Raw genomic sequence first — 13,297 nt, forward strand, 5'->3', positions numbered from 1 at the left:
TTTTATATTTGTATTCATTCTTAGCAATTTCTGAAAATCCACTTAATGGGTTACCAGGCAATTGTTTTGCTATTTTAATGTGTGTTAATGTATTATAATGTTGTGTTCCAGTTACTAGGAAGAAATATAAAAAGCAGACGTGTGCCCGAGAGTGATTTATCATTCTCAATGTGCTATTGTTGTACCTTCTTTATTTTAAAAAGAGAAAACTATGCTAAACGTTAGGTCATAACAGGCTGCTCTGCTCTCTACCTGATTTTATTTGTAAGTAAGCTACAGAAAGAAAAAATTTTACTTATTTATATATTTTAAAAAACTCGAACTATTAACCTATAGAGATGAGAAACAGTTTCAACTTGGGTAATAATTTCTGCTTTCTGTTGGAGCTGCATACTACCTGGTTATGTTTAACTGCCATATTGGCAAGATCATTATTAAGTCTTCCAGAAATAAAAGGAGTGAAAACATACATTCATTTTTGTGGCTTAAAACTTTTTTTTTTTTTTTTTTTTTTGAGACGGAGTTTCGCTCTTGTTACTCAGGCTGGAGTGCAATGGTGCGATCTCGGCTCACTGCAACCTCTGCCTCCTGGGCAATTCTCCTGCCTCAGCCACCGGAGTAGCTGGGATTACAGGCACACGCCACCATGCCCAGCTAATTTTTTGTATTTTTTTTAGTAGAGACGGGGTTTCACCATGTTGACCAGAATGGTCTCGATCTTTTGACCTCGTGATCCACCCGCCTCGGCCTCCCAAAGTGCTGGGATTACAGGCTTGAACCAACGTGCCCGGCCTTAAAACATTTTTTTTAAAGGCAGCAAAAATTTTTTTTAAAAAAGTTTGATTAGTGAATAGTAGAATAATAAATATAAAATATATTCACTTTTGTATTTTTCTCTGTATGATTTTACATTCTGTCTGATTTATTTTTCAAAAATAATGTTGGTTTTTAGTGTTCAAAATGCACATTAGTTTTCTTTTTGGGGAAGTGGACGATCAGTGGAAGACATTTACATGGGGGTATATATAGAATTTACCTCATATTTGGAATTTGAACACTTATGACACTTTTCTAGCTATTGTTGCTTTCTATCCCAATTTAAGTTCTCACTATTCCGCCTTCACAATTTATTCCTAATCTTAACTCAGTGTAAATATTTTTCTGCCTATCATGAATTGGTTGAATGTCTTTAGATTGTTTAGTGCAATTGTGCCAAAGAGAATCAGGGGTTGTCAGTCTTAGGTGACCCTATGAGTGTATACTCGTGAGTCTGTTGCCAATTCTTTCTTGAAAAGCAGAGGCTGTATCAGTTTGAATGTGAAGTCATCATTTTTGGATGGAATCTTTGCATACCATGCTAACTTTCCTTTCTGCTGTTTCAGCTCCTTATGAAGCTAGGCAGCCTCTTGTCCAGCCCGAGGGATCCTCCTCAGGGGGCCCAGGAACCAAGCCCCTTCGGCATCAGACTTCCCTTATCCGGGTAAGTGATGATGTAGGGTTATGCCATTGGGACAGTGGAGGCAAGCTTTGGACTTTGGGGACATGGCTTTTTGATGGCCCCTCCTTTTCCTTGCAAGGAAGATCTAAAACTGCTCCCTCATGCAAATATTGCATGTCTTGTTTGTTGCCGGTATAAATTCCTAAATCTTTTCTACTGTGTATGTTTCTACCCCTTCTCAGTGTCTCTAGAATAAACTAGGCTGCTTCTTGGTCTTTAGTATATCCGTCTGCCTTCACCTATCAAATCATTAGCCACCGGCTTCAGGAGAGCTTCACTTTTTCTAAAGCAGCCTGTCTTGTCTCTGCCTTATTCTTTATTATTACTCAATTAATGCATAGTTAACTGTTTTCCATTTGTTTTGTTTCTCTAATTACATGGTAAACTTTTGGAAGGCAGAGGTAGTTCTGTATTCTCTTTCAGTGCCTAGACCAATGCTGTTTGGAGAACAGTTATTGTATAAGTGGCAGTAGCTACTGTTTCCTTTTGTAATAAATACCAAAGAAATATTATGGCAAAAGCACAGATGATATCTCAGTTTGTTCTGGCTATACCACAGCTTACTATTTTCAGCTTCCCTTTCTCCAGTGTTTTCCTTTGGATAAAGAGCTCTTACTTTGTTCTCTGTCTGCAGCTGTTGCCTTGTGTAGTGTCTCTGGGTCCTGTGCTGGGGAAGTTATATTCTCAAAGAAGTGTGTGTGTGTGTGTGTGTGTGTGTGTGTGTGTGTGCATGCATGTGCATGCATTTACTATTTGACAGTAAAGAGGAAGTGGGGCGGTTTGTATAACATTTCAATTGTCTAACTTGAGCAGAAGGAACATTTTTGCACAGGCACTTCTACTCACAAGGGTGGTGTCAGACACTCCCGTAAAGAAGTGGGCTGCTAGTTTAGAATGGAATAAACAAAGTCTTAAGGTCCTGATGTTCATGAAATACCTTCTGGGGATGGGGCACTGTGTTAGACGTGGTGCAGAACTTGATCTTCTAAGGTGGCACTCTGTGTACAAATAATTTCTTAAAGATATTAATTTAGCCACAGGCTATTTATTTATATTTAATGCTTCCTACAACCATAAGATCTCATTATTGCTGCTTCTAATAGTATAAGTGAGTTGACTGTGGCTGAGAGAGGTCAAATGGCTGGTCTAAGGTTTCATTCATAGCTAGTCAATGACAAAGGGAGAATTTGAGTCTAAGCCTGTCCAGTGTCAAAACCTGCTGTTTTCATTACTTTGCACTACATTAGAGACCCGTATTACAAGAAGGCTAGGTTCTAGAGTTGCTACATAAAGAAACATTGGGTGTAGTAAAAAAAATTCTCAAAAAAATCCCTTATTGGTACCACATTGGAGAACCAATGTGCCTTTGCTCCCAGGGCCAGTACAGCTCAGTTTTATCCCCAAGTTGGAAAAGACAATTGTTTCTTCAGCTGAGCTCCAGATGTAGTAGTTGGCTGTGTTTAGAGATCCTGCAGTACAAAAATATGTGCCTTTAAACATGAGAATCACACCCACTGTGGAGTGAGGTTTATGTTAGAAAAGGTATCAATAGGACTGGGATTTATCCCTAAGCTCTCCAAAACATGGCTGTGCAGGTTCCTACAGATTATGTCCTGGGTCTGCAGAGGCCAGATCCTGAATGGTTAGGATGATAGTCATCCTAAACTAGCAGTGCATACTGAGATTTACAGTGGTGTGACTAGGCTCACCAGACCCTTTCTACCTAGCCCCCTGGATGGCATGGTCATGGGTGCTCATTTGGATTGGCATCCTGTGACTTCTCTTCTAATCCCCAGGTTCCCTTTTCTGCTGACAAACATGCTTCTTGAGCCCTTCACTCAACTGATGCTTAGTGAACACCTATTAAGTACCACCTATTTTGTATTCTCAACACAGTGCAATGTGTTGAGATCTTTCTCTTTTCTGTAATACAAATGACTTTGAATGGATTTAACAGCTCATTGTAACAATCAGCAGTAGTCCAATTCTCTTAATGTGTTTGTGGTTTTCATGGCTGATGGGTTGTTCTTTCTTCTGTTCTTAGGTTTCCTTCTTATGCCTGTTAACTTGGTTTGGCTGAACGCCATGTTCCAGAAAGCAAAATGCCAACCTGGATTAGTCATGTAGATGAAGGGATTTGAAGTGAAGGTTCTTGGTGATAGGGGATTAATGTTTACTGGGCATGGTGCTAGGCCTAGGCTGGGGTTACTAATTCCCCTCATGTTGCCATGTTAATGTGCCAATGGCAACCTTCTTTCTCTTCTAGCTAGTTCTCTGGCCTTGTATTCAAGTTCTTCCTGCCTGTTACAAGGGGACATGTCCTCTGAGTCCTAGGGGAAGCCTTTAGGGACTCCCAGCATGGTGTTGGCATTTTAGACGTGCCTATGCCAATCCAGTGCCTAAACATTGGAATGATACATCTTTTTGCTTACTATTTTAGGGATTTCACTTTTGTTCAGGTGTTGTATATTTTTTCCTTCAGAATTTCAGGCACTAAGCATATCCTATGGTGATGGATGGTTGATAGTGCTTTGTAAAGAAATTATAAGACTTATTTTCTGCTTCATCTGTTATCACGTTTAGAGGTTGTTTTGTGGTTTGCTTTTCACAAATTATCCTCAACATCTAGATCAGGCGTCCCCAAACTATGGCCCGCGGGCCGCATGTGGCCCTCTGAGGCCATTTATCCGCCCCCCCCGCCGCACTTCAGGAAGGGGCCTCTCTTCCATTGGTGGTCAGTGAGAGGAGCATACTATGTGGCGGCCCTCCAACGGTCTGAGGGACAGTGAACTGGCCCCCTGTGTAAAAAGTTTGGGGACGCCTGATCTAGATGGTATAGTCATTTGTAATTTTGCTGGCAAAATATTTAGACTTGCACCCTTTACTCCCACTCTTCTCCACTGCCTCTGTTTTTGCCCGGGGTGTGAGAAACTTTATGTTAAGTCCTTGTCTTTTTTGTCTCCTTGGCAGCTGTGGACACTGACCACCTTCTCAAAATGCTCTCATTATTTGATGTCCATCATGCCTGCTTTCCTGGTTTTCCTCCTGTTTCTGTGGCTGCTCTTTCCTCATCTTTTTCAATCTTCCTTTCTCTGCCTGCCCCTTATTATGTTGGAGACCTCTGGGCCCACTTTTCACTCTACTTACTCTTAGCTCTGTGGATGCTGATGACCACATTGCCCCATCTGCCAGACATCTTCACTCTAATGTTCCACTGTCACTTGCAACTGACATTTTTTTTTTCCCACAAAACCAGCTTTCACTTTTCCACTCTTAGCTCCACCCACCCATCAGCACAGGCCATAATGCTGGTCATTGTTTTTGACTTCTCTCTTTCTCTCCTTATGCCTATTCAGTCTCCAAGTCCTGACCGTACCACTTTCCAAAGAGCTAGTGTCTATCCATCCCTCTCTACTTCTTCGTTCAGGCCATTTTCCTGTTCACTGATTGTATTATATCAGCCCCTCTCTTTCTTCTTGCTTCCACTCTTGCATTCTTCCAATTTATTATTCTCATTTCACATGAAAACAATCTTAAAGACACAAAACACAAATCTGATCATCCTGCTGACTTGACTGAAGCCCATCCCTCTCTGCCCATGGCTCTTAACATGTCATCCATGTTGCTGTCTGGCCCTCACCTATGTCTTCAGCCACAGCAGCTCACTGCCGTTCTCCGTCAACTCTATGGCCATTTCCCAGATGGTCAGTGTTCTCTGCGTGGGAGCGTTACTCTTCACCCTAACTTTTGCCTTCGTTTTCTCCTTTGTCCCAATTCGTCTGTGCTTTTATTCCCCATTGAGAACGTGAAACCCAAGTGTTTTCTGATATTTTCTTGTACATGTGATGTTTCCCTTTTTTTCGTTCTTAAAAAGAAAAAGGTCCATTGCTCGTCAGCTTGTTTATGTGTGAAACTCAGCCAGAGGGATAGGCATTTGACCATTATTGGTTTTCCATCTCAGAGGCAGCCAGGGTTGCCCGTTTCTTTTGTATCATTCTAGGAGCATTTTGCACATATACATGCAAATACAGGTATTCATATATATGAATGTGTGTACATGCGGAATATATTTTTACCTGTCTTTAGGGAGACGGGTTTGGCAAACGAAATATTCTTCCAGCTATATCATACTAGAAAAAATTATCTTTTATTTAAAACCAAAACACATTCACTTTTCAGAGCCTCAGGATACTGCTGTGATGTTTTCTTTGCTTTTTGGAGGGGTGAAAGACGTTTTTCTAGAATGTATTCTCAATACTCACTACTCTTCTTTAGAGATGAAAAAATGACATATTTGGAGACTTCTATTACTCTGCCATTCCTCAGAGGACTTAGCTATATTTCTGTTGTAGGTTTTCTAATGAACAGGTAGGGGAGGGTATGTTAGGCATTGTTAACCAGCACCGTATTCATCTCAAAGTGCGTAACTTGAAAAATGTTTATTTAACTTAGTTATCTACTTTCCTCCCTTACTTTTTCTCCATCTTAGTTTATTGCCGTACCTTCTCCCATAGATATAACTGCAGGTACTTATGGCCAGAAGCAGGTGATCTCCACTCCTTGGGGCCTCTTGGAACCCAAGAGAAAAGGCAAGTATATGAAAGATGATGAAAGAAATGAATATTCCTGAGGCTGTGATGTTGGCCTGAGACGAAGATAATTGACAGTTACCCCAAGTAAATTGTTCATTCTAAGAGCTTTGATGAAAACAGCAGGAGATAGTATTTTTGGGAGGCTGATATAGCACCGAGAGAACTTCTTGTGGCATGAAAGATATTTTATGGGTAGACTGGACCAGGATGCCAGGAGGATAAGGAGAGCGGAGGAGTGAGAATGACTGTTGGGTTGGGATGGGATTGAGTGAAGTGGGTTAGAGTTGAGTTATAAGAGAGTTGGTCATCTGAGTTTGGAAGAAGAGTGAAGCAGGTAAACAAGTGGGGCGTACTGGGTACTGTCTTGGCCACTCTGGTTGTCTAACCTAATACTCAGCCCGGGGATGTGACCTACAAAGCAGGTCAGGCCCACCTGGCTTCTTTTGGGGTTCAACAGTTATTTACCAAGGCATTACTTGGTGGCTGTTCATATGAACGTGTGTGAACTCTCAAACACGATTGTTCTTCAAAGCAATTACAGATTTAAAAAATATGTCAAACATTCAAAAGATACAAAAGGGCACAGTCAAAAGTGTCCCTGCCATTTCTCTCCAAAGCCACTCATCCCAGGGGCAACTAATATGACCCATGTATTTCATATAGCTCTATACAAAGCATTTATATAATGTATATGAATATCTTACAAGTGAAAATATGTATTATATATAATTATATGTAATATATGTAAAACATACTTATACTTTTTTAGACATATGGTGGCATACTGTACATCTAGCATGCATTTAGCACTTTTAACAATAAGCTTTATTAGTGTTCTATAGTGGCACATAAAGTACTTCCTCATCTTTTTGTTTTTTAACAAATGTATTTCATTGTCTGCATATTGCATAAATCATTTAGCCAGCCCCTTTTAATTGACATCTCGTGCTTGCAATCACTGTGTTTTGTAGATATATGGGACCAAGTCCTAGAAATTGAATTATTGGGTGAAAATGCCTATATATTTGTAATTTTTGATAACTACTTTCAAATTGGAGGTGTAGCAGCTTATGTATTTGCCAACAATGTATGAAAATGTCTATTTTCTCATACCTTTGCAAATGTAATGTGCTAACAAATTTATGGATCTTTGCCACTCTCAGAGGTGAAAAATGATAGCTCAGTGTAGTTTAATTAGCATGTCTCTTTATTAGTGAAGTGAAGTATATTAAGTTTATGAGCCGCTTGTATTTCCTTTTCTGTGAACTGTTGATTCATTTCCAGTGCCCCTTTTTCTTTTGAGTATTGGTTTGTCATTCTTTTTTTTTTTTTCCCAGCATAGGGCAATTTATTGCAAAGAAAAAATATTTTGAAAGTGAGGTGTAGAATGGACAGCACACCCTGAGAGAGGATTCAGGGCGGGCTGCTCATAAGGATGAGACAGCAAAGAACAGCATGAGGGAGCCTCCCTTTATGGGAGCCTTACATGGTTATTCACAGGGGTGGGAAGAAATGTTACTACTAAGCATGTTCTGGGTGGTCATTTGCATGCACATGTGTAGTAGTTGTACATGCTTGTTCATATTTGGCATGTCTCTTTAGCATCTTTTACACATACACACATATATATATACACTTTATTGCACTTTAGGTTCTGGGGTACATGTGCAGAACACGCAGGATTGTTGCATAGGTATACACAAGGCAATGTGGTTTGCTGCCTCCATCCCCCGTCACCTACATCTGGCATTTCTCCCCATGTTATCCCTCTCCAACCTCCCTACCCCTCCTCCCTCCCCTATGCCCCCACAACAGACCCCAATGTGTGATGCTCTTCTCCCTGTGTCCATGTGTTCTCGTTGTTCAACACCCACTTCTGAGTGAGAACATTCAGTGTTTGATTTTCTGTTCTTGTGACAGTTTGCTGAGAATGATGGTTTTCAGATTCATCTATGTCCCTACAAAGGACATGAACGCATCCTTTTTTATGGCTGCATAGTATTCCATGGTGTATATGTGCCACGTTTTCCCTGTCCAGTCTATCATCCATGGACATCTGGGTTGGTTCCAGGCCTTTGCTATTGTAAACAGTGCCGCAATGAACATACGTGTGCATGTGTCTTTATAATAGAGGGATTTGTAATCCTTTGTATATATACCCAGTAATGGGATTGCTGGGTCAAATGGAATTTCTATTTCTAGGTCCTTGAAGAAGCGCCACACTGTCTTCCACAATGCTTGAACTAATTTACACTCCCACCAACAGTGTAAAAGTGTTTCTATTTCTCCACATCCTCCCCAGCATCTGTTGTCTCCAGATTTTTTAATGATCACCATTCTAACTGGTGTGAGGTGGTATCTCAATGTGGATTTGATTTGCATTTCTCTAATAATCAGTGATGATGAGCATTTTTTCATATGTTTGTTGGCCTCATCTATTCTTCTTTTGAAAAGTGTCTGTTCATGTCCTTTGCCCACTTTTGAATGGGTTTTTTTTTTTTCCTTGTAAATTTGTTTTAGTTCTTGTAGATTCTAGATATTAGCCCTTTGTCAGATGGGTTGATTGCAAAAATTTTTCCCATTCTGTTGGTTGCCGGTTCACTCTAATGATTGTTTCTTTTGCTGTATAGAAGCTCTGGAGTTTAATTAGGTCCCATTTGTCTATTTTGGCTTTTGTTGTCAATGCTTTTGGTGTTTTAGTCATGAAGTCCTTGCCTACGCCTATGTCCTGAATGGTTTTGCCTAGGTTTTCTTCTAGGGCTTTTATGGTGTTAGGTCTCATATTTAAGTCTTTAATCCATCTGGAGTTAATTTTAGTGTAAGGTGTCAGGAAGGGGTCCAGTTTCTGCTTTCTGCACATGGCTAGCCAGTTTTCCCAACACCATTTATTAAACAGGGAATCCTTTCCCCATTGCTTGTTTTTGTCAGGTTCATCAAAAGATCAGATGGTTGTAGATGTGTGGCATTGCCTCTGAGGCCTCTGTTCTGTTCCATTGGTCTATATCTCTGTTTTGGTACCAGTACCATGCTGTTTTGATTACTTGGTTTGTCATTCTTAGTGGAATGAAACCAGAAACTGGTCTGTCTTTTCCTTTGGACCAAAGATATACTATAGTGTGTGTGGAGACTGCTCCTTGAGTGGTCGGTGGGAGATCCTGGCACCTGAGACCCCTGAAGGAGGTTATGGTCCCAGCTGCTTCCCAGTTCTGGAGAACCCCAGGCCTGCCTGCAATGGGGGATTTCTTATTTATAAGGTCATGACAATAAAGTTGAATTACTTAGTTTATGGGTAGAGATTAGGGCTAAAAAAAAGTGCTCTATTGTTAGAAATGATAAATGTCAACACTGTGTGTGTGTGTGTACCTCTCAGCATTGCTGAGACAGCTGAATTCTGTCCTTTCACTGAAATGGGAGGGAGGAGGAGGAGATAGAGGTCGAGATAAAGGTAGATAGAGGGAAGGAGGGAGTGTGTGTGTGTGTGTGTGTGTGTGTGTGTGTGATAGGAAGAATGAGTTTCATGCATTTTCTAGGTATGTATGTGTCTTATTCTTGAGATCTTCTTTCACCAAATTCATTCCCCATTTTATTTGAGACCCCAGATGGACTTTTACACCATCTCCTAAGGGGTCAAAGGCTAATGTGTCCTCCAGGTGTCCTACTTCACTGAGTCTGCTGAAGAACCCACAAATACCTGAGCAGACACTATTGCCACAAGGAGTTCCTATTTTTTTATAGCCTCCAGTTTCCTGCTTACTTATTTTCTTCACCTGCTTATAGTTCTCTTTCTGATTTTCTAGCCCTTAACTTTTGGGGAAGGAAAGAAACATTTAATCTCAACTGATACTGAAGTTTATTTTCACAGTATAAATCTTTTCTACCTGTTTCTTTTTTCTTTAATTTATTTATTTTTGAGATGGAGTCTTACTCTGTCATCCAGGCTGAGTGCAGTGGTGTGATCTCAGCTCACTACAACCTCTGCCTCCCAGGTTCAAGCAATTCTTCTGCCTCAGCCTTTCACATAGCTGGGACTACAGGTGTGTGCTACTGCGCTTGGCTAATTTTTGTATTTTTTTTTTTTTTTTTTTAGTAGAGATGGGGTTTTATCATGTAGGCGAGGGTGGTCTTGAACTCCTGACCTCAGGTGATTCATCTGCCTCGGCCTCCCAAAGTACTAGGATTATAGGCATGAGCCACCATGCCTGGCCTCTACCTGTTTCTTAGTATATTCCTCAGGTGCTCACTGTGTACCCACACTTCTTGACAATAAAAGAGATGTTTAGTTGGTTTAGCCTCCCAGATGTAGCTGAAAACACTGGATTGAACTCCTGGTTCCAGGCAGTAGTTTGTAACTCTGGAAAGGATAGTGGCTTATTCCCCAGGACCTTTTGGTCTCAGTTATATGCCAGGCTGTGGATATGGAAGATTTCTTTACAACTGGCACCATTTTAGCCCCTGGACCTGTCAATCTTTCCCTTGATCTCAGGGGATCAGGGAGTGTTATGCCCCCAGTTGTCTATCCCAACAATAGTCACAACTGACTAAGGTGCCTCTTTGGTCCCATTGCTGTGTTGGTCCTTTTCAGTTCTCCCAACAACCTCACAAGGTAGGTATTACATCTTCCATTTGTCCATTTGGAAATACTTAAGTGGCTTCCATGAGTCAGCCATCATGACAGGGGTACACTGAGTACTATACAGTCTCTTGCCCTCAAGGTGCTTGCAGTCAAAAGGGGCAGATAGATTTGAATCAAATGATCCCACCTATGCATGTGTAATTGAAAACTGACAATTGCCCTAAAGGCCTTAAAGGCATGGTGCCATGTAGCAGAGGAATTCAGCCTATAGCTAGAAAGTGAGAGAAGGCTCCTTTAACAAAATATCTGTTGAGCTGAGCTGTGAAGGATGAATAGGAGTTAAATAGGCAAAAGAAGGATGGTGCTGGGAGGTGAGGAGAGGAGTGGAGAGTCTCCTGTAGAGGTAAGGCCCTGGACAAAGGGCACATTTTGATTAAGGTTCTTAATTATGGACACCAGAATCTCCTTTGGCTAGTTGAAACAAATAGTGATTTATAATAAGGGATTTGGACAGCCTACCAAGTCTTTGGAAGGGCTGAAGATACAGACTCTTCTGAGTTTCCAACAATCTCCAAAACCGCATAGCAGAGCTGGGCTGCTGAGAGAGCTTTGCCTCTGTCACAATCAGAAAGCTGCAGCATTGGGAAACTGCTGCCCTAGTGTCAGCTCCAACCAGATCCACACCACACACAACCTTGGCAGCCAAATGAAAGCTTTGTTCCCTGCCTGTAACTCGGGTCTGCATCAGTCCTCCATGTGTGTATTTGTTAAGTGGAACCTAAGTCCTATTTGGAATTGTAGCAGCAAAGGTGTTTTGACAGTGGAGTTTTTAGCTAGCCAGACTTGTGCAGTGCTGGGACTTATGCTGAAGGGTGGAATGGACATTGAATGACCCAGTCTCTACCATATTTCACATGGAGAGCAGATACATTTGAACAACTGAAAGAAGGCAGCTGTGGCTAGAGCCTGGAGTGGGTAGAAGATGAGGCCAGAGAGGGATGCAGGGCCTTGTGGGCTATGTGACTGCCTTGCAGGTGGGAGCTGATGGCTCAGAAGTTAATTTACTGGTTAGCAAGTGACATGCCAGATTGGAACACAAGTCTGCCTGCCTCTGGAACCTGAATTCTTTTTGTACCTCCAGTCAGTAGTCTCATTCTCCAAAGCATTCTTGAATTTGGCCCAAGTTCTGGATGCATCTGTTTCCCATCTGAACTCGGGCTGCCTTGAGTGTGAAGGGGAGAACATAGTGAAGAGTCAGGCAGCCTTGGCTTGACCAGTAAGGACGAGGTTGGGAACATCATTGCTCTGTTAATGGAAGTCTGCAGCCTTGTCAGAGTCTCCCCTTACTGCTGATTTCTCATCTTTCTTGGCTTTCTCCTCTGAGCAGAGCACAAAATCCTGATAATTATGAAGGAAAAATGCCCTTCTGGAACAGCAGATCTTGGCTCCTGAGAAGAGAATTGGAGGCAGTGGCTACTAATGAGCATTTCTTGTGTTAATAAAAATACTGTTAGCGCCACATACTGCAGTCACAGTAAAATGATTAAATACCTGGATTGTTTGGCTATCTCTAGGATTCTTTCGTGATGATGTGCCAGATGCTTACATGCAAAAATTATATGAGAAATAAAATGGTGCTCTGTCAGTATAATTTAATAGTTCACCAGCCAAAATCTAAAACTAAACTAGATGATGGGGAGGAGGGTGTAAATACAGCATAATCATAAGTCAAGCTCAGATCCTCAATCTGCAAATTTGCAGCAATGATTTAGGCATTGCAGTGAGGTTCTTTCTATAAGGGAAATGCTCTATTTTTAGGGATGGATGAACAGATAGAGATAACTACAGAGCTTGATGATCAAGAGTACATACTTTGGACCCAGTTTGTATTCTGGCTCCACCTATTTGCCATAGGTGCGTGGTCTTGGTAAATTATTTCCCTTACCTAATCCTCAGTTTCCTGTTCTGCAAAATGGGAATTACCAGATTTACCTTGCAGGGTTGTGAAGATGAAAATGGATTGTGTCCATTAGGTACTTACGGCGCCTGACGCTTAGCAAAGCAGTAAATATTTGTTACTAAACATTTTTCTATGTCTAAGTGATAGTTTTAGAAAAGTAAAGCTTATTGTAATAAGCATCAACTGTGTGTTGCACTTTAGGCTCAGAGAGATTCCTACAGTTTGGCAGTCAGCCTCTGAACTACTGACATTAGATCCCTAAGTGAGTTTGGTAATATGTGGTTAAAGGCATCTTTGTGTGTTTATTTCCCCGAAGAAACAGATGAGATTAAATTTCTCTGTTGGGATTTAATTTTAACTAACTTCTCTACAGACAAAACCAAATTATTAATTGCAACTTCCTGTGAATCTATAATTATTTTGAAATAAAGACTAGAAAAAAGGAAGTTTTAAAAAAGTTCTCTGACTTCAGAGGTAGGGGAGAGGGCTCAGCCTTTATAATGTCGGATGACATTATGTGGTAAATGCCTATAAAGTCCAGCTTCAGTCAGTGTAAGAGAACTCAGGTTAACCTTTCTCTGTCTCTAGACTGGGATTGAGAATTTTTTCAAATATTTGTTTGTTTACTCAGCAAATACTTCTTGAGTGTTTCCTATATGCTAGTCACTTTTCCA

General features: G+C 41.0%; 1 protein-coding gene across 6 annotated transcripts in view; it reads left to right on the top strand.

The window, feature by feature from the left end:
• The window catches only part of REPS2 (RALBP1 associated Eps domain containing 2), a 219,914-nt gene that overhangs the window by 84,275 nt on the left and 122,342 nt on the right, over positions 1–13,297 (top strand). For all 6 annotated transcript variants that reach the window (XM_003924137.4, XM_039475603.2, XM_039475602.2 and 3 more), the window contains exon 5: positions 1,383–1,480. In XM_003924137.4, coding sequence (XP_003924186.2) covers positions 1,383–1,480 — 98 coding nt within the window. The remainder of the gene's footprint in view (positions 1–1,382; positions 1,481–13,297) is intronic.

The sequence above is a fragment of the Saimiri boliviensis genome, chromosome X, assembly GCF_048565385.1.
Source record: "Saimiri boliviensis isolate mSaiBol1 chromosome X, mSaiBol1.pri, whole genome shotgun sequence".
Classification (NCBI taxonomy): domain Eukaryota; kingdom Metazoa; phylum Chordata; class Mammalia; order Primates; family Cebidae; genus Saimiri; species Saimiri boliviensis.